The sequence below is a fragment of the Polypterus senegalus genome, chromosome 11 (genome assembly GCF_016835505.1).
Source record: "Polypterus senegalus isolate Bchr_013 chromosome 11, ASM1683550v1, whole genome shotgun sequence".
Lineage (NCBI taxonomy): Eukaryota > Metazoa > Chordata > Cladistia > Polypteriformes > Polypteridae > Polypterus > Polypterus senegalus.
The window spans coordinates 144,986,836-145,011,284 of NC_053164.1; the positions used below are offsets into that span (position 1 = coordinate 144,986,836).

General features: G+C 37.8%; 1 protein-coding gene across 11 annotated transcripts in view; it reads left to right on the forward strand.

Moving 5' to 3' along the window:
* plekha5 (pleckstrin homology domain containing, family A member 5) overlaps positions 1–24,449 on the forward strand; it is a 461,083-nt gene that overhangs the window by 107,285 nt on the left and 329,349 nt on the right. For all 11 annotated transcript variants that reach the window (XM_039769759.1, XM_039769760.1, XM_039769758.1 and 8 more), the window contains exon 3: positions 12,623–12,680. In XM_039769759.1, the coding sequence (XP_039625693.1) occupies positions 12,623–12,680 (58 nt within the window). The remainder of the gene's footprint in view (positions 1–12,622; positions 12,681–24,449) is intronic.

The following is a 24,449-nucleotide window of genomic DNA, read 5'->3' on the forward strand; positions in this document are numbered from 1 at the left end:
GAGGTCCCAGGACTCTAAAGACTTGGACCTTTGTCCTTTTGCATAGGTGTCAGGAGCGCCACACACCCCTTTCCAGCGACCTCATGACCTCCACATGCTCTCCCAATTAGTCTACTGACTTTATAGGAACAGTCACCAGAGACATGAATGTCACTGCCAAGGTAAGCAAACTTCTCGACAAGGTTAGGTTGACACTCCCTTCGCAGACAGACACACTGCTGATGGCTGTGCTCAAGAGGTTGTTAAAGGCCTGGATCTTGGTTTTTATCCGGGACACTTGCAAGCCCAGACACTCAGATTTCTTGCTCAGCCTCTCGAGTGCCCTGATCAGAGCCTCCATTGACTCCGCGAAAATCACAGCATCGCCAGCAAAGTCAAGATCTGTGAATGTTTCTTCATTAATAGATGCCCCAAACCCACTGGACCCCATGACCTTGCCCAACACCCAGTCCATACAAGCATTGAACAGAGTAGGAGCAGGAACACACTCCTGATGAACCCCAGAATCAACTGAGAAAAACAGAGAGGTTCTGCCTTCACTTTGCACAGCACTCACAGTACCAGTGTATAGGCCTGCCATGATATCCAGCAACCTTAAGGGGATCCCGCGATCCCTCAGGATGAGTCGAACACTTTACAAAAATCGACAAAGGCTGCAAAGAAACTCTGCCAATTTTTGCGTTTGCACTCCATGAGAACCCTCAGTGCCAGGATGCGGTCGATGGTAGACTTTTTAAGCGTAAAACCAGTTGCTGGTAGGTGAGCAAGTGATCACATATCCTATTGAGAACGACCCTAGCAAGGACCTTACACGGCACTGAGAGCAGTGTTATCCCCCTGTAGTTGCCGCAATCCAGGAGATCACCCTTCCCTTTCCAGATAGGAACGACAAGTCCCGTTTTCCAGTCAGTAGGGATGATGCCAGTCTCCCAAATGAAACCAAAGATTGCTTGCAATGCCAGGAGGACAGCCTGGAGAAGCTCACCCCAGATAACACGGATCCCTGTAGCCTTTCCTTCCCTCAGCTGGTTGACCACCTATGCAATCTCAGTAAGACGCGGGTGGTTCACAGCTAATTGGAGGATCAGCCTCAAGAACCGTGAACCCAGAGATATCCAACGTCCTAGCCGGAGGACCAGCTTTGAACAACTGCTCAAAGTAGCCAGCCCAGCGGGTCACAACTGCAGTGTCATTTTGTAGTCATTAATAGAATATATGATAGTGTTCGGTGGTTAATAAAACAATATAATACTATCCAAAGGAGGCAGTATACATATATCAATCGACACACGCTGCACACAGGCAAGCGGGCAGTGAGAGTGGAGATAAAGATGCTAGATAGATTGTATACAACAGCCAAAAATAGAGACCACTTGGTAACAGTATTTGCTATAATGAATGAAAGCATGAATTAATCAACATAAATAACCACAATCGACATTTTAAACTTAACGATTTACTTAAGAAAAAAGAAAAAAAAAAACACCCCAGCACACAGAAAGCAGACGCTTGCAGGCAGGCAGAGTGGCGAAGGTTAAAAAGAAAAAGAAAAAAAAAAAGTAACACTTCCTCCCCAGCTGGGAATCGAACTCGGATCTCTGAGACACGGTAAGCATGCCGGGGTGTGAAAAGCAAATCTTAGTGCTACGCCACGGAAGCTATTGTAGCATTTTTTTAACCTTTTGTGAAAGTGTTTATTTAATCTTTGGAAATCAGGCTAAACACATTCAATAGTTTATGCTTATGTTTTGTAACATTTATTATTAAAATATGAAAAAGTTTCTGTTTTAACAATGCGTTTACACAGATTACTGTAGAAACGGAACACACATGAAATGCATGTGTTCCAAATAACGACCTATTATTTCCACTCTAAAACTCCAGCAGTTGGGTCACTCCCAGATAATCAAACAAGGCATGAGCTGGGAAAACTTAATGATCGTTCTGCGACGGTGGGGGATGGAATAGCTGGCTTCTTGCTGCACTTCTTAATCGGCACATTTAGAAGACAAAAGACGGTGGCGGAGAAGTGAGAACTGTTTTAAGGTGGGCTGGATCTCCGGGTTTTTTCGTAGACTCTGGTGTTAAATGTCTGGTTTGTCACAGAACCACTCTGTTAAGTTTGTAACATTTGCTATTGTAAAATTTATATTTGTCATTTGCTGGTTAAAAAATATTATTAAACAGTGGTATTTATCAGATGAGTAAAATTTATTCAAATCTCAAATGTCACAAACACGTTGCTTTATTTTCTCAAAGCTGTCCCTCCTTTTTTACATTTGTACCAACATTAAAGCTTCCTGCGTGAAATCAAAATTGTCAGTTTTGCACTAATCCTATATTTCAGAACTCCTGTAAATAAACCTTTGTTTTGCTGTTTTCAATGTTTCTTATGTGATTAATCACATTTTGTTATTCCTTATGCCTGTTTACAAATCCACAATATGAAAATTAGCTGGACTGTCTTTACCTGTACACAATAAATTTAACTACATTTAATTGCATTCTTCAATGTACCATTCAGTTATATTTTTTCTTTAACTCGTGCGTTGTACTAATGAACATTAGTTTGCATTAAAAAATGTATGATTCAAATTCAGTGTTTACAGATTTGTATTTAGCAATGAAGTATGATGTTTTGCGTGACCAGCTAATTGTGTGTTTTGGTGATTATGTGATTCTGTTAATAAAGCATATGTTGTATTATTAGGACGATGCATGTTTTCCTGTGAAGCATTGAAACATCAAATAAACTTTTTATTTTGGTATTAACAATTGAAGCAGCTCATAGCTTAACCAGCATAGAGAAGCCAAATAGCCACTTTGTTTGAATCTTGCCTCAGTGTTTACTTGCTACATCTGTTGTTAGTGCTGCCAGTACTCCTACATTCCATACCCCTGTATGCATAACTGTGGAAGCATATGAGTAGAAATAAAAACATGATCATAAACTGCATATGCCAGTTTGAAAATGGACAAATTTGCAGAAAATCAATTTAGGGCAATGTATTAAAATGGCAATAGATGGACTGAAACATAATGTTTCAGAAGTGTTCTATTGGATTTAGGTCAGGCGAGTGTGAAGGCCAGTCAATGGAATCAATTCCTTTATCCTTCAGGAAGTGCCTGCATACTCTTGCCACATGTGGCCGGGCATTGTTGTGCACCAAGAGGAATCTAGGACCCACTGCACCAGTATAGGGTCTGACAATGGGCCCAAGGATTTCATCCTGATACCTAATGGCAGTCAAGGTGCCGTTGTCTAGCCTGTAGAGGTCTGTGTGTCCCTCAATGGATATGTCTCCCCAGACCATCACTGACCCAACACCAAACTGGTCATGCTGAACGATGTTACAGGCAGCATAACATTCTCCACCGATACTCCAGTCCATTTCATGTCTGACATGTCTGACACATGTACTCAGGGTGAACCTGCTGTCATCTGTGATAAGCACAGGGTGCCAGTGGTGGACCTAAAAATTCTGGTATTCTATGGCAAATGCCAATCGAGCTCCACGGTGCCGGACAGTGAGCACAGGGCCCACTAGAGGATGTTGGGCCCTCAGGCCACCCTCATGAAGTCTGTCTCTGATTGTTTGGTCAGGGACATTTCACACCAGTGGCCTACTGGAGGTCATTTTGGAAGGCTCTGGCAGTGCTCATCCTGTTCCTCCTTGCCCAAAGGAGCAAATATCAGTCTTGCTGATGGGTTAAGGACCTTCTACGGCTCTGTCCACTTTTCCTAGAGTAAACTGCCTGTCTCCTAGAATCTCCTCCATGCCCTTAAGACTGTGCCGGCAGACACAGCAAACCTTGTGGCAATGGCACATATTGATGTGCCATCCTGGAGAAGTTGCTACCTGTTGTTTCCTGAGGATGCATTAGCTCTCTTGGAAATGTGTTCTTTTAAAATTGTGGCATATTAAATAATTAAACAATATCATAATATACCAGAAACGGCGATATCCCTCCCATCGTGATTACGGCGGTACAAGAATCACATGAGACAAAATATCTTTTAGCTTACATTTACTGACGTTTTACGCGGTTACAGACGGGGAGGCATATGGACAGACTTTTATCCAGGTGGGAAATCTGGATCAACACAGTCAGCCATTTTCTCCGTCCCCACGCTGGGAGGTTTTTCAACAACTTTGTGTCGACACAGCCTCGAAGGGTCTGGCTACTGTCCAGACCTTTTATACGGTTCTTCTTCAACTTGCTGGTCCTTTCTGTCTCCAAACAAGGGCTGAATTCCTCTTCCACAAAATACAGAAATATCATAGTGCTTACATGCCGATTCTCATTCTCCCAATAAGGAAAGAAGATTTGTGCTGATAGAGGACAGAAATACCCTAACCTGTGTTTAAGCTGACTATACAAGCCTCCAGTTGTCTTTGGCTATCTAATCCAATGCTTGGCTAGCAATTCTAACTGCTGAGCCCCTGTGTGCCACAGTTAACATGCACATGTGAATAAAACTCATAACAGTATTGTCCAGATACAGTGACATAAAGAAACATGTAGTATAACACCTGTGCAACCTCTGTAGTGTCTAGATATTACCTCATGCTAACCAGTAGTGACACTGACCGTAGCCCAATGCAAAACTAGTGAAAAAAGTCAGAAAAGATGAGAAGGGAAAAATGTCTGTGGGGTTGTCTTATTGTTGCCCCTCTAGTGCACCTGTTGTTAATTTCATTAACAACAAAGCAGCTGAAACTGACCCCCTCTTGTACTTAACTCACCAGATCAATATCTTAGAAGTTTCATTGACTTGATGCTATACTCTGATTAAAGTGTTCCTTTAATTTTTTTGAGCAGTATACCGTATATACTCTCAGATATATTCTCCTGCCGATAAGTCGGGACTTGATTTTACAGTATAATTTCTGGTATATTATAATGTTGGTCGTATAAGTTGAATGCAAAAAACTCTTCCTATCAGTACACTTCTTTTACTTTGGTTAAATTCTAGAAAAAAAGCACTTGTTTTGTGATATCTGTGTCTTTTTGTTTATTTGATATGATTTTTCCAATTGAGCAAGATAAGTCTATGTGCCAGTAGTGTAGTAAAGGCAATTACAGTTTGTTTGTCCTTCTCCACTTTAATCCCATCTGGAAGTGCACCGAACACAGATGTTATTGGATTAGGAGGGATTGGGACACCAAGGCTGTCTGAAGGGAAATTAAAGATTTTGGTCCAAAATGATGTTAATTTGGTGCAGGCCCAAAACATGTGGTCTAGTGAGGCTGGAACTTGATTCCAGTGTTCAAGTTGGATCTTGCCCTGGAAACATTTTGGACAATTTTAAACGAGAGAGATGCACGTGATATATAATTTTGAGTTGAATACTTCTGTGCTTTGCAGGGAAGGGAGGGACTGTAAAATAGTTTTAAATATTACGGAAATGCTGTCTGAGTCCTTGAGACTGAGCAGTATTTTTTCCAGCATAGAGGTGGGTGGGAGGTGAGGAAAATTGGGCAAATTCTGTTTAACAAAGTTTCAAATATGAAGGTAGTGAAAGAAATGTGTTGCTGGAAAGTTACATTTGGAGTGTAATTGTTCATTGGCTGCAAAGACGTTGTCTATGTACAGATCTCCAAGTGATTTAATCCCAAATGTTATCCAGGCTTTAAAAACTGCATATGTTTGAGAGGGTGGAAAAAGGTGGTTCTTGTGCAGAGGTGCCACAGATAAAATCTTCTCTATCTTAAAATACCTCCTACATTGGTTCCATATTCTGAGTGAGTGAAGCACAATTGGGTTGTCAGTATATTGGCGAAAACTTGTATTTATTGGGGTGCATAGCAAGGAATATAAAAGAAGTACTGCAGGATTTTATTTCCATTGCGGACCAAGCCTGTGTATGTTCATTTGTGTCAATGTCCATGATTTTGTAGTTTGTATGTTTGCTGCCCAGTAATAAAATTTAAAGTTAGTTAGTGCCATGCCACCTTCTGCATTAGGTCTTTGTAGGGTCGCCCTTTGGATATGTGGATGTTTTGAATTCCAAATAAATGAGGTTATGGTTGAATCTAATTTCTTAAAAATGATCTGTTGATGTATATTGAAATGTTTTAAATAAAAAGAGAAGCTTAGGAAGGTTATTCATCTTAACAATGTTAATTCTTCCAGCTAAAGTCAGATGAAGGGTTGACCATTTATGCAAGTCTTGCTTAATTTTTTCCATACAGAATTTTGTTGATAGAGCTTGATATTTACTTGTGATGTTTACCCCTAGGTATTTAAACTGATCTGTGATGATAAAATGGAAGGTGTCCAATCTACTATTATATGCTTGAGAATTCACTGGGAAGAGCAAACTTTTATTCAGATTGATTCTGAGACCAGAAATCTTTTGAAATTCTGTAAGTGCTGTTAGAACTGAAGGAGCAGTATTTTGTGGATCTGATATATACAGTACCATATCATCTGCATATAGAAAAACTTTTTGTTCCAGTCATTCTCTGATAATCCCCTTTATCTCAACAGCATTTTGACAATGAATTGCCAGTGGCTCAATGGTGATTGCAAAAAGCAGTGATGAGAAGGGGCATCCTTGTCTGGTACCAGACTGAGTTTAAAGTAGTCTGAATTAATGTTGTTAATACAAACTGAAGCTTCTGGATTGGTATACAGTAGTTTAATCCATGCACAAATGTTCAGGCCAAACCCAAATCTCTCCAATGTAATGAAAAGGTAGTTCCATTTAAACATGTCAAATGCTTTTTTTGCATCCAACGATAATATCATCTCCGGGGGGTTTGACTTTGTTTGTGAATATATTACATTAAAAAGTGTCTGCCTTTAATAAATCCAGTTTGGTCTTGTGATATTACCGAAGGCAGCACTATTCTATCCTTCTAGCTAGGACTTTGGAGATTATCTTCACATCGTTTTCAGAAGTGAGATTGGTCTGAACGATGTACATTATAATAAGTCCTTATTTTGTTTAGTAAAGACGGTAATTAATGCTTGGCGAAAATTTTGAGGTAGGTGGTAAAGGTGCTGGACTGGCCAAGCATGTCTCCAGACCTAAACTCTGTTGAGCATCTGTGGGGCATCCTCAAATGGAAGGTGGAGGAGCGCAAGGTCTCTAAAATCCACCAGCTCCATGATGTTGTCATGGAGGAGTGAAAGAGGATTCCAGTGGCAACCTGTGAAGCTCTAGTTAACTCCATGCCCAAGAGAGTTAAGGCAGTGCTGGAAAATAATGGTGGCCGCACAAAATATTGACACTTTGGGCACAATTTGGACATGTTTCACTTAGGGGTGCACTCACTTTTATTGCCAGTGGTTTAGACATTAATGGCTGTGTGTTGAGTTATTTCGACCGTTATTTTGGATATCTTGCATGTTCCATCCATTGGCCACAGAATGTTTACTGAATCTGGGGAAAAACCACATTCTTATTACTAATTAGTCAGCTGACACACAAAAAGATTCACATACTGTTCATAGACACACATACAGGTGCTGGTCATAAAATTAGAATATAATGACAAAGTTGATTTATTTCAGTAATTCCATTCAAAAAGTGAAACTTGTATATTAGATTCATTCATTACACACAGACTGATGTATTTCAAATGTTTATTTCTTTTAATTTTGACGATTATAACTGACAACTAATGAAAGTCCCAAATTCAGTATCTCGGAAAATTAGAATATTGTGAAAAGGTTCAATATTGAAGACACCTGGTGCCACTCTCTAATCAGCTAATTAACTCAAAACACCTGCAAAAGCCTTTAAATGGTCTCTCAGTCTAGTTCTGTAGGCTACACAATCATGCGGAAGACTGCTGACTTGACAGTTGTCCAAAAGGCAACCATTGACACCTTGCACAAGGAGGGCAAGACACAAAAGATCATTGCTAAAGAGGCTGGCTGTTCACAGAGCTCTGTATCCAAGCACATTAGTAGAGAGGTGAAGGGAAGGACAAGATGTGGTAGAAAAAAGTGTACAACGATAGGGATAACCTGGAGAGGATTGTGAAACAAAACCCATTCAAAACTGTGGGGGAGATTCAGAAAGAGTGGACTGCCGCTGGAGTCAGTGCTTCAAGAACCACCACGCACAGACGTATGCAAGACATGTGTTTCCTCTGTTGCATTCCTTGTGTCAATTCACTCTTGAACAAGAGACAGCGTCAGAAGCGTCTTGCCTGGGCTAAAGACAAAAAGTACTGGACTGCTGTTGAGTGGTCCAAAGTTATGTGCTCTGATGAAAGTAAATTTTGCATTTTTGCAGGTTTTCGTTCCAACCCCATTACTTAATTAGAAACCAATTCAGACTCAATGTCCCATACCTCCCTCGGGACGTGGTCGAAGTTCTTCCGGAGGTGGTTGTTGAAGCTGCTTCTGACAGGGTACTCTGCCAGACATTCCCAGCAGACCCTCACAACAAACTTATGCCTACCAGGCCTGACCGGCATCTTACCCCACCATCGAAGTCTACTCACCATCAGGTGGTGATCAGTTGACAGCTCCGCCCCTCTCTTCACCTGAGTGTCCAAGACATGTGGCCGCAGGTCCGACAACACGACCACAAAGTCGATCATCGAACTGAGGCCTAGGGTGTCCTGGTGCCAAGTGCACATATGAACACCCCTATGCTTGAATATGGTGTTCGTTATGTACAATCCGTGATCGCTAGGGTTCAGATCGAGGGGGCCATTCCTCCCTCGAACAGCCCCCGAACACACCCACCGTCCCATAATCTGACTCTAACTAACAGCAGCAGTATAAATTCACACCGATCGAACGCTGTTCGTTTTCAAATAATATTGCACTAGTGCGACAATGTTTTCTGATTGGTACTATTCAGGTCATAAAATGATTTCTTCAAAATGTCACATATATTTTTCTTTCTTTTTTGCATGGTGCTGTGCTGACATAATGCACCAGAAGGCGTAAGCTTATTCAATGCGACAGGAGCATGCAGTTGGCCGGTGTGTGCTATAACACACTTGACTTGGCGGCGATCAACGCACATATACTGTGCAAGACATGCAATGGGGCTACTGAGAAAAGAAGAGTGTTCATGGCTCAATAAAAGGCAATAGATAAAGCAAAAGAGGATGCAGCATCGACATGCCTCTGTTCCAAGGCCGCCACTTCCCCGGCCTCTTCAGTGTAATAGTAACCACAGCACAGAGAAAAGTGCGTACATTGCAACAGGTACACATGTCGTAAATGTAGAAAGGACGGTCCTTGTGTGTGGGGGAACTGTTAAAATTTTAATCTGATGATTGATTGCATATAACGTGGAACTGAATTCTCTGTACAGTTCTTTCCTCTGCTTGTCCTGGAGTACAAAAGAAACAGTACTGTACACCAAAATATGGACACTGGTAAGATCGGGGGAAAAAAAAGTGCTCACTGATTACCAGCACAAGATGTTATGCAATGAATATGAATAATGTTGCACCAGTGCCACAATGTTTTCTGAAATTTACTATGCAGGTCAAAAAATGAGTTATTCCAAATATCATATATACATATGTTTCTATTTTTTTCTCAGTGTGGCTTTGTCATCATGGACCGCAAGGTACATACTAATTCAGCGTGAACAGGAACACTCAATAAAACTGAATAAAAAAAAAAAAATTCAAGTGGCGGTGAGATACAAAACAGACAGATTCACCAGCGTTTGTGTGTCAGCTTTTATCCATCCAGATCAGAGAATTTCCAGTTCCATTCTTTCAAAACACCACTCTCCTCTACAGTTATTACCAGTTTCAGATAAAAAGTAACCATGTCAGATCTGGGCCGGGGGGGGTGGAGGTTTTGGGGTGTTGTACCGTGATCGTGACTGAGGGAATAAAAGTGAAAAAAAGCGCTAACTTATATTTTAAGTCTTATAAATTTACAGCAGCTGTTACAGACACAAATTAAATGTTTTTATTGTGTAATATTAACAATAAGAGCAGCTCACTATTCAAAACGGTAAATTTGCCGTGGAGCTGGTTTCAAACTCACGACCACCGGATTATAAATCAGCAGATCTTACCGCTACACCACGGAAGCTGGCATATTGTACTTGCACCTTTTATGAAAGTGTTTGATATTTGGCCATCAGCCTTCACACATTATACAGTTCATGTCTACATTTTGTAATTTATTAATAAAACATGAAAACATTTCTGTTTTAATGATGTGTTTACATTGATTGTTGTAGACACAAAACACACATCAAATTATTATCCCTTACAATTCTGGGTAGCTCACTCCCAGATAATCAATCAAGGCAGAAACTTTTGCCCGTTCTGAGGCGGTGGGGTGGGGGCATGGATGTTATAGTAGGCTGCTTGCTGCTTGGGCTCATCGACACATTTAGAAGACAAAAGAGGCTTGCAGAGAGGTGCGAAGGGATTTAAGTTAAACCAGATTTACAAGCTTTTTCATAGGCTCTGGTAATTCTAGTGTTAAGGAATATCTCCCCTCCACTCATCAGAGCAGGACATGCTGTGAAATAATAAAAGCAAAACATTTATTATTATTTGCAAGGTGTTTTTTTTTTTTTTGAATGAATGAAGAAGAAAGTGTGAAGCATCTGAACAGATAAATGGGAATCATAAAAAGACGTTCCCACTTTGCACAGGGCCAACTTCAAACAATGGAAAGAGCTTGTCATCGCTTTGTTGCATGGCCAACGTGTGCCCCCACATTTTAACTTTGTTAGTGCAAAGATCTATATTGTATTTACTTATTGCTAGTTTTTGCATATTTTTGTCGTCGTCTCTGAGTTACAAGCACATGTGGGGGGTAGAGGGGAGTGGAATATTGTTTTAGTTACTGAGATGCATTGAAACCACCTCCAATTGTCACATTTGGAAGTTGCATCGTTATTTACTAGTTAAGCAATTTCATCACATTGGTATGTTTCACTAACACCAGAACTGGAGCAGTCCTTGTCAGTTGGTGAACAATTGTCACTATTCGCACAGAATAAATAGCTTTCTTATTCACATGCTTTATGCACCTGTCTTTAGCTTCCCTGTTGCCTTCAAACGCTGTGTTAACATCTGCTCCCTGCTGTTTACTGCATGACGGTATTACGTTGGCTTGCAGTGAATGAGTTATCTCAGAGATAACGGTAAATTGCATAAAAGAAGACACAATGGGCCATTCTATTGTCAGGAATATTTCTTTAAAAAACAAAGCAGAAATATTTTATTCACATATTTGGATTAATCTCAGGGCCACTGCAATCCAGGTCATCTCCTTGTATGTCCGATTGTGAAGAAAAATGGCTATTTTTTAAAATTATTATTTTATTTCAGTTAGTCTTTTTAGCTACTTTAGTCATTTGGTTTTTAGTTTTTCATTTAGGTTTTGTTATTTTATTTTGGTTTACAAAAATGGTTTTTATTAATTTTTGTTTTCAATTTAATTTTTGTTAATTATAATACCTTTGCTATCATGAAAACATTAATGTGAAGTTCATGTTCCAGTTGTATTTTTATTTAATGTCTTAGCTTACTGAAAGCACAGTGTTGCATCATTTGGCATCCTTGCAGCGGCGGAGACTTGTATTTGAGATCTAGCCTAGGCCCTGTCTAAATGAATTTTGCATTTTATCCCTGTGTCTGTGTGTATATTCCTACAGGTGCACTGATCTCCCACATCTCAAACATAATTGTGATTTTGAATTGTTCCACTGTAAATATGTGCTTGTGTTGCCTGTGATTGACTGATGGCCCATCATGGGTTATTCCTTACTTTGCACTTGATTCATCATTAATGCTCTGGCCCTTGAGACTCTCAATTGACTTAACACTAGAATTACCATAGCCTATGAAAAAACTCGTAGATCCGTCCCACCTTAAAACGCTTCAAACCTTTCCGTCAGTGTCTTTTGGCCTTTAAATGTGTTGATAAGCAGCAAACAGCCTGCTATCACATCCCTGCCCCCGCACAGTTTTCTCACCTAAAGTCTGTTTACCTGCATGTCAGTTGCTTAGAGTTGTATAGAGTGAGAAGTCAAGCAAAATAACACCTTTTATAAATACTATATTGTTATTTGGAACACTTGTATTTCATGTATGTTCCGTGTCTACAATGATCTATGTAAACACATCGTTAAAACAGAAAAGTTTTTCACGTTTTAGTAATAATTGACAAAATGTAGACATGAACTCTATAATGTGTGAAGCCTGAATTCCAAATATCGAAGAAACACTTTCACAAAAGGTGCAAAAATAACAGAACAAATGTGCTTCCATTCAAAAATATAACTGCAGAAAAACAACCCGCATTAGGGTGCGACATTGACACAAAGTTGCTATGACAGCTTCGGTGGCGCAACGGTATCAAAGCGTTTTAAGCTGGGACGGATCTACAAGTTTTTTCGTAGGCTCTGGTAATTCTAGTGTTAAGCAGGTTAAAAAATCTGTCATTTCTCATTATGTAAAACTTTTTTGGGCAGTTAAAATGTTTCAATAAAATTACCAAATATGTATAACATGGTAAATATCAGAGTATATTTGTAAGACACTATATGTGTTAGTTACATTACATTATGTTTTAGTTATAATTACTTAAGTAAATGTATGCTTACAGAAATTTTAAGACAATGTTTTTAATTTTTTTTTTTTACATTTTTTTTTTAATTAGACTTGCCTACTGGATGGGAGGAGGGATATACATTTGAAGGAGCAAGATGCTTCATAAAGTAAGGTTTAATGTGTGTGCTACTTTTTAATAAACTAAAATGCCACGGTCTTTGCTACCTAATAAAAAAAACATCTTTATATGCTCTGAATAATTGTAACATTTTTCCATTCACATGCAGTCTTCATTAATTTTCTTTTACCTTTTGAGTATTCTGAAATTGCATTTTGGAATATAAAATTATAACATTACCCACTTGATTTTTCAGGCTTTTCGGTAATGTCATAAATTGGAGTATGGGTAATAGGTTACACTTTGCTTGCAATGCATCATCAACAGAAATGATATGGTTAACCTAGTCAAAGCAAAATATAAGTAACTTTAATGAGCTATATGTTGGGCAGCATCTGAGGACATTTCTTTTAATGGTGTAGACAACTGGTTTTATTTTTGTTCAAGTATAGTCATGTATAAATTTCATAAAATTATGATGTTGTGTTGCTTACTATTTTGTTTAGGTTTTTTGAGTTCATAGCTTTTTGCTTTCTAATGTAGGGCATTAATATCTTTTTATTCGGATATGAAATATACAGTTCGCAGGCTGTTAATAAATTAGTTTGGATGTTATTAAACTTTATTACCCTAAACTTGTTGCATTCAACATATATTGTAACTAATGTGAAAATTTGCAAGCATATTTGAATACAATATTCTTGATTTTTCCTTCTGGTGCAAAGATCTGCAAACTGCAATAATTAAGTCTGCAGACAGTAATGCCCTGTCAAGAGTGACAGGGGACCATAACACAAGGGAAGTACTTGATTAAACAAAAAGTTCAATGTAATGAGCAGTAATTGAACCAACATTTCTTGGTTGAAAAGCATGTATGTAAGCATCACAACCTGTGTGGGGGTGTATATCATACTGTAGCATTTTCTTGCCACTTGCTTTAGACCTAAACCTCCCACCCCACTTCTAGGTCACATTGCTTTCACTGAGGTAGCTTATGACTTGTTGAAACTTTTTCCCCATAAAACAGAACATAAACAAAGATTGTGCAAAACTGAACAGGTTAAGAGTATTGGTTTGTGAAAACTATTAAGAAGGTATCTATAGACCAGTGTGGAAAATGTCAGAAGTACCATGATAAATTAAGGCCAAAGGTTGTGAGAATATTGCAGATGCTGTAAACTATTAACCACCATTTTTCTGACATGCATGTTCTGTCGATGTTTACCTTGGTGTAGCATGTTAATGGAGTTTACAATGTTAAGGTTGAAATTAAACTGTATAGTGTTTCAGGAAATACATGGGGAAGTTAAATTTTATGTGATTGAAGTTATTAAATAAAGCTTTTAAGACACCTTATCTTGGCCACAGGCTTACTGAGGAAAATGCTGCTGATGTCATTTCCTATTGTCTTATTTCTAAGCAAGGTGCCCTTTAAAAGTTGGCTTACCAAATTTTAAAATTTATGTGTTATGTTAATTTGTTTATTTTTGTTTCTTTTTAAAGTCTTTTGCACATGTGCGTAATCCAGACAGTTATACCCTTTGACCTTAAAAATATTGAAAATCAATTGGCAACACCATGTAAAAGTTTATCACATCCACAGCAAGTCATGCCTAAGCTGCATTCTGTTTTTTTTAGCCCCACTACTGTCCTCACTCAGGTTTACTTAGTCTGCATAGTTAAGTGTAGAATCATTTAATTCAGTGTTTTTTTTTTCTTGGACTACAGTGCCTTTAAAATTAGATTACTTAAAACATCAAGTCTTTTGTAGATTAGTATCCAGTTTGCCCTCTAGTATGCTTTTTTCTCTTGTATCTTGAATTTCAAATTTGAAGTAAGAAATTGCTCTGAGATGTATTCAAATTAATGTTGTTTCTGCTGTTTTGAACAAGTATCATACTAAAACAAGATGGAGAGAAACTACTTGAAATTCTTATTTTATTTTTTTTTAATTAAAACGTGTTTTTTTTTCTACATTTTGCACACATCTTAGAAAGAATGTGAATAACTATGTTTACATTTTGTATTATTAAGTTTTTTTATTTCCAGATCTGTATTGTAATAGAAGATAAAAATACACATTTTGCTATTAAAAAAACATAAACTGTCAGTCTAGTCAACAAAATAATCAATTCAATATATCACAGAAAAAGTTAAAGTAAAGCTTGTGATGTATTATTCTTAAAAAAAAATTAAAACTGTGACCTATTGCAGAGAGCTAATTATTTAATGAACAGCCCATTATATTACATTTCCTCCTACTGAAAAGGCAATGGGAATTAAGCGGAAATGTTTGCATAAGCCAGTCATCATTTAATACTGTTTCCTTTTTCTGGAATGTTGAACTTCATTATAATGGCAACCATACTGGAATGTTTTCCCATGTTCTTTTAGCTCCACAAATCATAGAACCAGACCTTGGTGACATTTCTTGACAGAAATTTGGGACAGCTGACAGTTTTTCTATGTGAGAACCAATTTTCAAGACATTTTTTTTTCATCTTTTACAATATCTCAAATAAGAAAGAGACTCATCATTGCAGAGAAATTGATACTACTGTGTTGGTTTGTTCTGTACAGTCTTTCAGGACATCTGACTAATTTTTACTGTGATCAGTAGGAGAAATTGAATGGATTTTGAGAATTCATGTTTAATAGCTCAAACACACTGGATAATGTTCTGTCTTGTGATATTTAATAGACATATTGGTTCTTCATATATTTAAAAAATATTTGCAGGGTCAGTTATGTTCTGCATAAAACGTAAATATATATTGCATATACTTGTTCTCTAAAAACTAACACAAATCTATCCAATAAGCTATTAACCACAACAAATGTAAAAAATCACAGTCTGGTCAAAAAAAATACTTGATGTCTGTTGGTTAAAAAAAGACATTGGTAATGTTCAGTGCATCACCATGATAGAATCACACTTTTGATTAAGTTGTTTTGCCTGTTGGGCAAGTTTAAGAGAGGATAAGATGACGTCTGTGACTTAAGCAACTTAACTAACATCCATTTCATTATACTTATAGTCATGCCTATCCTCCATAGCAGGTCCAGCTTGAACTAACAGTCTTTGCATCACCCCAGATTCATGTTTAAATGCAATCCCTACCTCCTGTAGGTAGTTCAACCTTAAGTCACCATACTTATACACATGGCCTCAGTATTTCACCTTTCTTCACTAATTCTACACACCCCTTGGTTTCAGGGTTGAGTGAGAACCAATGCAGGTGTATAACATTTAATGTGTGTAGGTTGCACAGAAATTTCTTTGGGGTCAGCCTGTGTTGTTGACTACCTGTTCCAGCACACAAAAAACAGAGATTTACCTGTCAAATAACTGGTAATTAAAGACACTACTTTGACATCCATCTGCTGTGACTTCAGCATAATTCTTAGAAGTAAGAGGTATATAATGTTAATAAAGCTGGAGAAAAAAAATTCTTGTACAACTGCCTTTCTTATTTAGGTATACAGTGGAACCTCGGTTCACAATCATAATTCGTTCCAGAACTTTGGTCGTGAACCGAAGCAGTTTCCCCCATAGGATTGTATGTAAATACAATTAATCCGTTCCAGACCGTACAAACTGTATGTAAATATATGTAAAGATTAAGCACAAATATAGTTAATTACACCATAGAATGCACAGTGTAATAGTAAACTAATGTAAAAACATTGAATAACACTGACACAAAACACCCAGGCTCCCTGCTCAGCTACACGAGCAGGCTCGCTCTCTCTCTCTCTCTGTAGCACACACACACCACACACCACCAAAGCCCCACCACCCCGCTCAGCTACACGAGCAGGCTCACTCGCGCTCTCTCTCTCTGTAGCACACGCACACACACCACCCACCCCTTCCCTGTCAGCAGCATGTGCCAGCGCTCTCTCTCTCTGCACTTGCTCGCTCGCGCTCTCTAATCTCTCTGTAGCACGCGCTCGCTCTCTCTCTGCGCTTGCTCGCTCGCGCTCTCTAATCTCTCTGTAGCACACCCCCCCCCCTGTCGCCACCATGTGCAACACTTTTTTTAAAATGAGTTTTAAGCACAGCGGAAAAAAAGGAACATTAGAACAAATCAGAAATTTATTTAAAAACCAACCACAAGCAACCAAAAAAGTAACAAGATCACGCTATTTTAGCCTTACATTCCGATCGCTGTAAACACTTTATAAAATGAGTTTTAAGCACAGGGAAAAAAGGAACATTTGAAAAAAAGAGAAAAGTAACATTGCAACAAATCACACGATGAACTCCTCCATGTAAACTATTTTTTTAATGAGTTTTAAGCACAGGGAAAAAAATGAACATTTGAAAAAAAGAGAAAAGTAACACTGCAACAAATCACACTACGAACTGAAAAATTAACTTTTGAAAAATCCGTACTACAATACCTACTGTATTGACCACCAAGAAAACTAACCTTGCATGAGTTGAGTTCTGGCATGAAGTGAGGAGGAAATGGGTGGAGAGGAGGTTACAGTTTTGAGGGAGAGTCTTCCTCCGCGATGGAGGGATGTTTTCTTTCAGGTGTTTTCTCTGTTGTGCTTTCTTGGGTTTCTGGTGTTTTTAGCTGTTTAGCTGGTGGATCAGACTTAGTGAAATAGCGGTCTAATGTGACTTGCCTTTTCCTACGCATTAAAATTTTTCGGAAATGGGAGACGACTTTGTCATTCATCATGTTTGTCACTCTGTTCGTAACCGCTTTGTCAGGGTGGTTCTTTTCAAAAAAAAATCCTGGCACTTGTTCCATTTTTCCATGATGGCTTTTATCGCATCACTTTTTATAACCCTCCTTTCCTCTTCTTCCCCGGAGGACTGCTCCTCGGTGAGCAACCTAAGCTGCTCCTGCTGGAGTGCAGCGAGTTCCTCCGTCGTCAGCTCCTCCTTGTGATCCAGGACCAGCTCCTCGATGTCCTCATTGTCCACTTCAAGACCCATGCTCTTGCCCATGGACACAATCTCATCCACAACAGGAGGCTCAAAGCTTTCTAAAACCTGTTCAGGAACGCATTCAGGCTTTATCAATGAGGCAGATGCAATGAACGATATTAAAATTGTTGTTCAAGAACTCTTTCAGGGCCAAAGACGTCTCCTCGGTCACATTAAAACACCTGGTCAATAGTCCTTTGGTGTACAATTTCTTGAAATTTGAAATAACCTGCTGGTCCATGGGCTGCAGAAGAGGAGTCGTGTTGGGGGGGAGGAACACGACCTTAATAAATTCATACTCCTTGACCATATCGTCAACCAAATTTGGAGGGTGTGCCGGTGCATTGTCCATTAGAAGAAGGCATTTTTTAGGCAGGTTATTCTCTTCGAGATATCGCTTCATGGTGGGAGCGAAAGCCTCGTGCAGCCATTCCAAAAACAAGGTTCTTGTGACCCACCCCTTCGTGTTTGCCCTCCACATTACAGGCAGTCTGGTTTTATTTACATTGTGCTGTTTGAAAGCACGAGGGTTCTCAAATTGGTAAACGAGTAGCGGCTTGATTTTTACGTTGCCACTAGCGTTAACACACAGCAAAACAGTTAACCTGTCCTTCATTGGTTTATGGCCGGGCACAGCCTTCTCTTCCTGGGTAATGTAGGTCCTCTTCGGCATCCTCTTCCAGAACAATCCGGTCTCGTCACAGTTGAAGACTTGTTGCAGGATGTACCCTTCGTCCTCCACTAATTTTGTGAAAATTTTCACGAATTCTTTCGCAGCTTCAGCGTCGGACCTAGCAGCCTCTCCATGCCTTACCACACTATGAATGCCACTTCTTTTGTGAAACTTTTCAAACCATCCTCTACTGGCTTTAAATTCCTCACTTCCGGCACTCGTAGAAGGATAGTTTTGCAGCAAATCGCCATGAATCTTCCTGGCTTTCTCGCATAACATCACCTCATATACGCTATCCCCTGCAAGTTGCTTCTTGTTCAGCCACACTAGCAACAGTTTTTCCACCTCTTCCAGCACTTGAGGCCTCTGCCTGGTTAACGCTGTAACGCCTTTTGCAACATCAGCTGTTTTAATAGATTCTTTCTGCTTTAGAATAGTCGAAATCGTAGATTTTGACTTCTTGTACTCGGCAGCAAGATCAGTAACACAAACACCACGCTCAAACTTTTCAATAATTTCTTTCTTCACTTCGATTTCAATTTTCTTCAAAACTTTCTTCTCACCACTCTTCACTTGCTTAGAAGCCATGGTTAACTGCAAAAGCCCACGAAATATAGAGCGCAAAGCTATCACGGGTAAAGCACGCAAGTCTGACTTACAGGAAGGCAGGCAGGCAGGCACGTGCAGGAAGGCAGGCTGGCACGCACGTCCAGGCAGGCAGGCAGGCAGGCAGGCAGGCACGTCTGACCGAGAACAATGCAACACGTGCGGAAATCATCGGCGCACACAAACCGAAAGGGAAACTGGCTTGTTCGTATACCGAGTATGTGAACCGAGGCAAAAGTTTGGCGAACTTTTTGGTCGTGAACCGAGTTGTACGTGTACAGAGATGTTCGTGAACCGAGGTTCCACTGTATATGTAAATTGCATGGGGTCTACTCCCCAAACCCAATCCTTGGCTCTGATGTGGTTGAGTAAAGTCTTTGTAGTATGGTTATTCAATTACAATTTCAGTTGGGCCAGATTTTTCAAACCATAAACTTAGCTGGGCCAGACATTTTCAGCAGCAGGTAATGATAAATTTTAAATCGACACAAATGAATGTATTTAAAAACAATATTTATTCATTGTTTCCCTTTTACATTTGGTCACATTTCAGGCACATCAGAAATGTATAAAAAAAAAACCTACAAAAAAGCTATAACTGAGTAGACTCTGAGGTAGTATCAATACTTTTTTTTCCACTTTTGAAATAAAAAAATAAACATTTTTTGCTCACATCTGACCCAGGCACATCTCAAAGTGCATAAAATCAAAAAGTGCACAGTATTAGCGATAACGTTTGTTTCCCTTTAGAAATATGAGATCCTCCAGCGATTTAAAGGGGTGGTCATGACAGGCAAGGAATTTTTTTTCATAGAACTTAAACTATTTAATTCACACGGTTTTAATTACTCATATGACAGAGGTTAAACTTGAGTTCAACAACAAAGACTTTTTCTGTTGAAATTGTCCCCCTCCCCCTGAATAAAACTACCTGAGTAAATGTTTAAAAGCAAGGCACCACGTATGGTGTGAAAGTGGATTGGTACATTTATTTTAATGATTTGTCTTTAAAATATCTGTACAGAGTTCTTGGATGTCAAGTAATGAATTTTTAATTATAATTATTACATTTTTTTCTTTTACTAAATCTTATTTTCCATTGCGGAATATGGCCCAGACACAGAGACACACAAGCCCTAAAGCACAACGCTTTTATTTCTCTTTTTGTTGTCATTTCACTAAATAGCACAAATCAGTAGCCAACATCACTATTGCTCTGTCCCTTCTTTCTCTTTCTTTCTTTTCTTCTCTTTGTCTGTTCTTCTGCCACCTCCACTCCTCTCCTCGCAAGCTCTGCCCTCTACCTCCTGACTCTGGCTCTCTGAACGGCCTCCTTTATACTTACCCAAAAGCACTCCACATGCCCTCTGATGATCATCTGGCAGCAATTCCTGGGGCCTCATGCATATTGTCGTGCATAGAATTCGCACTATAACATGATGTAAGCACAAAAGCCAAAATGTGCTTACGCACAGAAAATTCTAGATGCAGGAATCTGTGCATACTCCAACTTCCATGTTCTTCCGCCCCATAAATCCTGGTCAGCGTGAAAAGTAACGCTCGTGCATGCGCCTTCTGTCCTGCCCCCAACTCCTCCCAGAATTATGCCTCTATGAATATTCAAATCAATCAATATAAATCACACTTAACCTCTGCCAGTCCATTTTGTTGAGTTCTGAATTACAAACTGCCAAATTGGCAAACGGCTGGTTATTGTAGTGGGTATATTTATAGAGCAACCCATATCATCTGACTCATTCATCCCTGAACTGATAGATGAATCAAGTTTGCTTTTTAGGCCAAGATAATTTATTACTTTTACATTTGCAATTTATGCTTTTGTATATTTTTGGAAATAATATCCTGCTCCTTTAATGATTTTTAAAGTTGCACAGTGAGTTATAAATTATTATTTTTATTTTTTTTAATATATACAGGTTAAGATGTTTTTTGTTGTCAGTTAAACATTTCATGCATTAACACAGGGTCTTCAATTATTTTTTTTACCTGCGGGCCAATTTTATTCTGCTCTGTTCATTCACTCAGGGGCACTCTTTAGCACTAGAGCTCCGTTGCTGTCTAGATTTTTAAATCTTCACTGTGAGTTGTGCTGCCATAGCGTAATACTTTATTTTATTATGGGTGAATTTAAAATTATATGGTACATAAAATGTAAAGCTCTATCATTTTTTTGTGCTTCAGAGCGTGTATTTAGTATGTCAGGGCTCCTTTGCAGCCCAATAAGTGCATGCTTTACAAAAGAGCATAATGACAAAAACATCATAGTTTGTTTACAGAAAAATGCAATGTTCACTCTTTGCATTTGCACACATCCTTTATGCAAGTTTCTGGTGTTTTTGTGTGTTACTTTTGTGAGCAATTGCAAAGCCTTGTTTTCATTAATGTATTGTTTATTTACTGTTTACAAAAGACCACATTAATGTTCTTTTTACCTGAATGGTTGTTTAAATATTTTTATGTTATACTGTTTACAAAAGATTGCAATACTTCAATTAAGAGTTAATGACATTTCATTATGCTACCTCAGTATCAGTACTTGTTTTCGTCAATGTAAAAAAAATGTTTACTGGCTTTAACCTTGTTTAATTTTTACTTTTACAGAACTTTACTCTTACCTTTTTAAAAAGACTGCACTATTTAGTATTTACATTTAATGACAAAAATTTCTATCGCTTGTTTTTATCAATGTAACAAGTTAAATGCATACTGCAATTTATTAAAAAATTTTTTTAGTTACATTATATACTGTATTGGGCATTAAAAATAATTTTTTCAGTACTTAATGTTGTATCAAAGTTTGAAATTTTGATACTATGAAAACACAGTCATGACTCATAGATAATGAAACACTAGAAAAGTAGAGATTCAAGAAGCTCTTAAGAACACTGCATGGAAAATACAAGTTACCTGGCTATAAATGCATTACTTATTATGCTGGTGGATGTTTTAAAATAATACATTCATATATCATGCAGACTGTTACAGACAAAAAAAAGTGTGCATATAAAAATACATAATGTGAACCATGGCAAGTTATATAAATCATAAATCATACATTATACATATGTATATATGTTATGATCTGTGATTAGTGTTTTAAAGGCTTTGTCTTTATATAAACATGTCAAACAGAGAAAGAGAGACTCATTATTATTGAATGGCAGACACAGTGACAGCAAGACATTCAAGCAGAGGAGATATAAAGCACAAATGGCAGTCAAAAGTCTACTTTGAGTGGTTTCTTTGATGTACAGCTAATGCTGATATTGTTCAATTTTGGTTAAAAAATACTGCTCCCTTTGTTAATATTTCATATTACTGTAACAAAATAGCAGGTTTTGGGCTTTGTATACAAAATGTTTATATGTGTTTCTATATACTGTAGTGTTGATCTTCAGTTTTTAATATGTTTTGAGAACATACCAAGAAATATCATGTTTTAGAGCAAAATAATCACAATATAAACACCATATAAAGTCCATATAACCCAGTCCCACAATTGTGCCCTCTCCAAGTTTTTGTGAGTGTGACCACCACTAAGAATTGATATAACATACATTTTAGATGTTTAATTATTTTAAATGATTGAATCATTAAAATGTCATCAAAGTAGTGATAAAAATAGTTGAGCTTGCTTTTATTTTTGTATTGTTAACCACATATTCCTGCTTTTTGTGCGTTCTTTACAGTTATCATTTCTTAGATCCTGGAAGGAGATTTTACATTTTTGCTACTGGTTGGAGTCTCTTCATTTTATATCTATAAGCTCAAACCAATTTTCTGTTACTGTTTTCTGTTATTCAGTTTCTGGTCAGGCATGTCATTGTGAACATAAATAACAAATGTGTTTTTGCAGCCTTTAGAAAATGAGTAAAGTAGGCTGCTTTTTTTTGTTTGAAAAATGGGGTTGTATTGTAAAAGGTTGGAGACTTGAACTTGGTTGTTGCAATTCTGTTCTTATTTCAGATAGAGGCTTTGGGGAATCTGTTCAGCTGATTAAATGAATAATAATGTCATCATACTGTCTGTATTAGAGAACACCATGATTCATGATTCACTGGAGTTGCTACAGCTTCAAAATATTAGAACAGAAATCATATGCAATTTTCTTAAACATTTAGCAGTTGTCACAGTATGTTAAGAGTTTTAACCCACACAGTGTCTGGTTTAGAGGAGAATTATATTTCCAAAATGTGGGGGTAATCATGTTTTTGACTAGGAATAATGATGAGCAAAGTTGTGTAAAATTATCCAATCATCTTTTATGAACAGTATAGTTAATGAAAATGGTATTGTATTAAGCATATTTCTTTTAATCTGAGGATTATACAATATGAAAGATATAGTTAAATGAAGTAATAAGAGACATAAAACAAAAAACAAATCTACGCATAATGTTAAACACAAAATAATAGGTAATATATACATACAGTGCCTATAGTTTGTTTTGGTATAACACAATGCAGCAGTTCTAAAACTTTGACTAAGTTGGATGACTCTATCAAGGGCTCTTTGTACTGGCTTCACTGAATCTCCTGTTCAATTATCCAGCAGTTTAAACATCATTGTGAAATGCCTCTTAGACCTCTTGGGTTTAGTGATGACAAGAATCTTTATTCACATGAATGGCGTGGAACTGGAAAAACAAATCCAATAATTAATAAATATTTGTATGACTTTCTGGTCAGTACATCAGTATTGCAAGCATGGTTTGTTACCATAACTAAGAGTTCAACAGCTGAAGTTTCAATAAAATTACATTGTTAAACTGTAACATTACTATTAACATTTCTTTAGCCAAAAGCTACTTAAATAAAAGATATATAACTACAAAACAGGATAACTGACAGGAACAGCCTTCACAAAGTCTAAATAAGGACTTCAAAAGATTGTTTGAGAAGACAAACAAATCATACTTGGTGCACTCACTTCCTACTACCATCATGCAGTGTCACATTGACTACCTGTCTTGTTCTGTTGAAGTAACATTTAGATTTTCATATTAGAACCACAAGAGGTCGCCAAAACAAGTAAAATATAATTGGTGAATGTAGTATATTATTTTTATTCATTTATAATAAAATTCAGTATAACACCTGGGGATAATAATTTGTTTTCAAAAAAGAAGTTTTCAGTGCGCATTTTGATTTCATTATGGTCTTATTGCTGCAGGAGCCCTTTTCTCCATCACTTGCTTTTAAACGTCAAGTCAAATGGGGGTCCTTGCTTTGATAGGATTTTTTTTTTTATAGATTTAGCATGATTAAAAACTGAACACATATAAGGATTATGACAATGGATTTTAAGCTCAAAAAAGGGCTGGCCATGCATTCAGCAAGGAAATTAAATGTAATCTGAGATTTTTTTAATCTTCTTTTTTAATAATCCTTTATTTAATCTGTACTTAGCATTCAGTAGGAAAAAATACATGAAAAGTATACTTTGGGGGGAAAAATCATAGAGATTAGTTTGTTTTTTATACAGGTTATTCAAAATTTTAAAAGCTAGATGCCGCTTGTACCTCTATTTAGCAAGCTTGCTGTCTCATTGAAGAAACTGTAGCTGAAGTAAGG